The sequence below is a fragment of the Myotis davidii genome, unplaced genomic scaffold, assembly GCF_000327345.1.
Source record: "Myotis davidii unplaced genomic scaffold, ASM32734v1 scaffold555, whole genome shotgun sequence".
Taxonomy (NCBI): Eukaryota; Metazoa; Chordata; class Mammalia; order Chiroptera; family Vespertilionidae; genus Myotis; species Myotis davidii.
The window spans coordinates 114,265-117,885 of NW_006286315.1; the positions used below are offsets into that span (position 1 = coordinate 114,265).

The 3,621-nt window shown below is 38.7% G+C and overlaps 1 protein-coding gene and 1 long non-coding RNA gene across 3 annotated transcripts in view; one reads left to right on the plus strand and one right to left on the minus strand.

The window, feature by feature from the left end:
- Positions 1-3,584, plus strand: part of ZNF263 (zinc finger protein 263) — a 29,129-nt gene extending 25,545 nt beyond the window's left edge. The window contains exon 6 of the mRNA XM_015560113.1: positions 3,051-3,584. Within this exon, the coding sequence (XP_015415599.1) occupies positions 3,051-3,073 (23 nt within the window). The 3' untranslated portion in view covers positions 3,074-3,584. The remainder of the gene's footprint in view (positions 1-3,050) is intronic.
- LOC102753938 overlaps positions 243-3,621 on the minus strand; it is a 4,782-nt gene continuing 1,403 nt past the window's right edge. The window contains exon 2 of one of the 2 annotated variants that reach the window (XR_001512871.1): positions 243-384. This is a non-coding gene — a long non-coding RNA (uncharacterized LOC102753938). Of the gene's footprint in view, positions 385-2,411; positions 2,426-3,621 lie in introns of those variants that run through there. The other variant, XR_001512870.1, reaches the window with a different exon arrangement.

Consider the following 3,621-nt stretch of genomic DNA (forward strand, 5'->3'; position numbering starts at 1 on the left):
AAATAATAAGCCAACTAGTACTAGTTTTGAAGTCTGTTGCCCAAAACACTGTGCGAATCTCTGCAGCAGTCTGAAGCTCCACACCTCTAACAGCGACACTAGCTGAGTGTTTCTATTGATACCTTATGTAGACAGCATTGTCCACATCACCATGTTTGGTTCCTGTTGTCTTCTTTCTCTTCTCAGCCCCAACTAATGGCATGTCCTGCTTCAGTACAAAGTCCAAAATAAATTTCTTATTCTTTTTAATGTCATAAAAATGTTGATTTACTGATTCCAAATTCATCCTTTACACTTTTAAGAGATCATCCAGCTTCAATCCTACTTAGAATCTTCATTTTATCCTCCAAATTCAATGCTGTATATTTCCCTCTCTTTTTCATACTGAGTTTGGTTTTAAATAACCAACAGGAGAAAAGGGAAAAACCTTACTGAATTGGAAAAAAACATTCAAACAAAACAAAAAACCTGAAATTAGCTTAATTCCTTAGAAGGTACAGGCATTTGACTTGAAGGATAATGAGCTAAAGGGATAAGGGCTTATTATTAAAGTGTTAGTCTAGAGGTAAAGGTATTATGAACTCAGAAAGCTGCCACTTATAAAGTCTTCTCTTGCTTTCACTCCTTCAAGACATGGATGATCAGTTTTCAGAACTTCCCTGCTCCTCTTCTCCCTCGACAGATATAGCAGAATCAGTCAGGAGTAACAGGAATACCTGCATACTCGGTAAGTCAACACAGAAAAAGACAAAAGGAAGAGAGTGGGCAAATTGTGCTCACAAGTAAAGACCCAGGTGAGATAAGCCTCAATAAAAAGTGGTGCTCATCCTGACTAGTGTGCTCAATGGTTAGAGCATCAGCTTGCACACTGAAGAGTCATGGATTCGATTCCTGGCCAAGGGCATGTACCTGGGTTGCAGCTTCAATCCCCAGTGGTCAGGGTGCATGAAACCAATTGATATGTCTCTCACATATGGATGTTTCTCCCTCTCTCATTCTTCCCTCTCTCTAAAAATCAATGGAAAAAATATAGGATCAGGATTAGCAACAACCAAAAAAGTGGTGCTGAGGCGCTGACCAGGTAGTTCAGCTGATTAGAGCATTGTCCGAATATGCCAAGGTTGTGGATTCCATATCGTCAGGGCACATACAAGAATCAACCAATAGCCCCAGCTGGTTTTGCTCAATGGATAGAGTGTCTGCCTGCAGACTGAACGGTTCTGGGTTCCATTCCGGTCAAGGGCACATGCCTGGGTTGCGGGCTCCATCCCCAGTAGGGGGCGTGCAGGAGGCAGCCGATCAATGATTCTCATCACTGATGTTTCTCTCCCTCCCCCTCTCCCTTCCTCTCTGAAATTAACAAAAAATATATTTAAAAAAAGAGAATCAACCAGTAAGTGGATAAGTAAGTGGACAATAAATCAATGTTTCTCTCTCTTCCTCTTTATTTAAAATCAATAAATAAAACTTTTTTTTAATGGTGCTTGAGAACATGGGAATGTGGAAGCTTCAAAGGCAAGGACAGAGTAATCTTGTGTAGCAGAGATGCAGTGAGGCTCCTCCTCTTCCATAAGTACCTGATTTTACCTCACTGCCAGAAAAGAATTGGTGTTCATATTGCTCTGTATGTAGTGTTCACTGGGCAGCAGCCCATCCACCTGGATAGACTCCAAGCTTACCCTGACATTGGGATGTCTAGAGAGCTAGAATTCAGTAACAGTTATAAATATCTTTAAGTGAAAAAAAGTTAGTAGTTTCTGCTGTCCATATGAATGAAATCCTCCTTTGATTACACTCAATATAGCATTCTCAAAGACTGATCTTTAACAAAGTCATCTGTAAGAAGGCAAATAATTTGTTACTGGCACCTTTCCACTCTCAGATCTTCCTTGTGTACATATGGTGTATTCTCAAGTATTATTTTTCAACGAAACTGTTTCATATGTGGGATATTAGCAAGTTTCAGAATCATGGCAATTCTTAGAGGTGAGTGTAATAGTTTTATAAATATTTCACCATAATTAAAAAGTTAAAAAAATTTTGAAGATCCGTTTTTTTGTTTGTTTTCCTAAATTTACTTTAGGGTTTTAAATAATACACATTTTATATCTGAGACTTTATTTGGTTTCTCTTCAGTGTAGATTTTGTTTAATTTGAACTAAGACTCAATGTTTCCACTGCTTGGAAAATTTTAAAAAGTTTCTCTACTGGTATTTCTGATCAATTGTTTCCCATAAATCCTTCTGCTGGCAAAGTCTTCTGTAGCTCAGCTCACTCAAGTAGTCCATTCAGGTCCTCTTGGTGCTGCTCAATTCCATTTATTCCTTAGAAATGTCTTACTCTATTAATTTCATGGTTCTCATTCCAGATATAGAACTTACTGGGAAGTAACAAAAACTACCATTTTTTTTTTCCATTCCAGGTGCTATGAAAAAAAAAGTGTCAGGGAAATGATAAAAATGAATTTCAGTTATTTTTCCACTCCTTTAGGGAAGAGCCTGACTGGCTTTCAGTCATTCCTCAACTAACAGAATTCTCACAAGCTGCTTATCTAGGAGTCCAGAAGAGCCTAACCATTAGTTTTCCTCTAACATTGGTTGCAGGAAGTGCCACTGGTTTATGGAGCACTAAGATCATGAAAGAATATCATAGTTAATAGGGTGTGGAGGTAGTTACAGGCTAAGATCAAGCAACCTTGTAAAAGAGGAAACTATAAGGCAATTCTAAAAAAAAAGTTTTTCAGCCAACAGTAGCACTATTAAGTCCTGCCAATTACCCAGCAAAAATACTCAGCCTGCTATGGCAGTTGGGTGGTGTCCCAAAATAAACTCCATGTTTTTGCTTTCATTGCTCCCCACCTGTGCATTCATCATTTTCTCAAACCATGATCAGGCAGGAGAAGGTGAGATCAAAGGAAAGACTCAGGGAACTTTTATGGGTTCCACAGCAAGAAGTAACTATGGCCTCAAACTTCAACCAGTGAAAATCATCAGTGGCCATTATTCACTATTCACCACATTGTGCCTTGTTTTCTCTTCTTTCTTTCACAGGGTCTCTTCTCCCACTTCCCTAACCAACTCCCTACCCATGCTATGAATCAGGTCTGCGAATGACATCAAAAGGCACTGCTAGCAGAACTTCATTTATTCAATTCAATAAGTTCCAATCATGTGTTCAGCTTTGGGACAGCTGATGAGAATCTCAATGCTAAAAGCATCACTGTCCACTGGTTCTGAGAGACTGGAAACAATAATGACTTTTGAAGAAACTAAGTCCCAACCTGGTAGATACTAAGGAAATGGAAATGCTTTGAAACATACGCAAGTGACTTAGGCAGATGCCTATAGTTATCACGTTTAATCTTTTTCTCACTCAAAAAGGATCAAGATCTATACCTCAGAGCAGTGTAACACCATTCTATCTAAAAAGAAAATAGCATAATGGCCTGGTTAGTGGTCTCTCATTTTCATTTCCACCTTCAACTTACCTCCAGATGAACACCCTAGAAAGAAGCTCCCTCAAAAACCTTCAAATGATGCTCTGGTTTATGCTCTATTAAACACATTTCACTTCCATTCAAAGTACATAGATCTACATGAACTAATTTTCTAACTTTCTTTC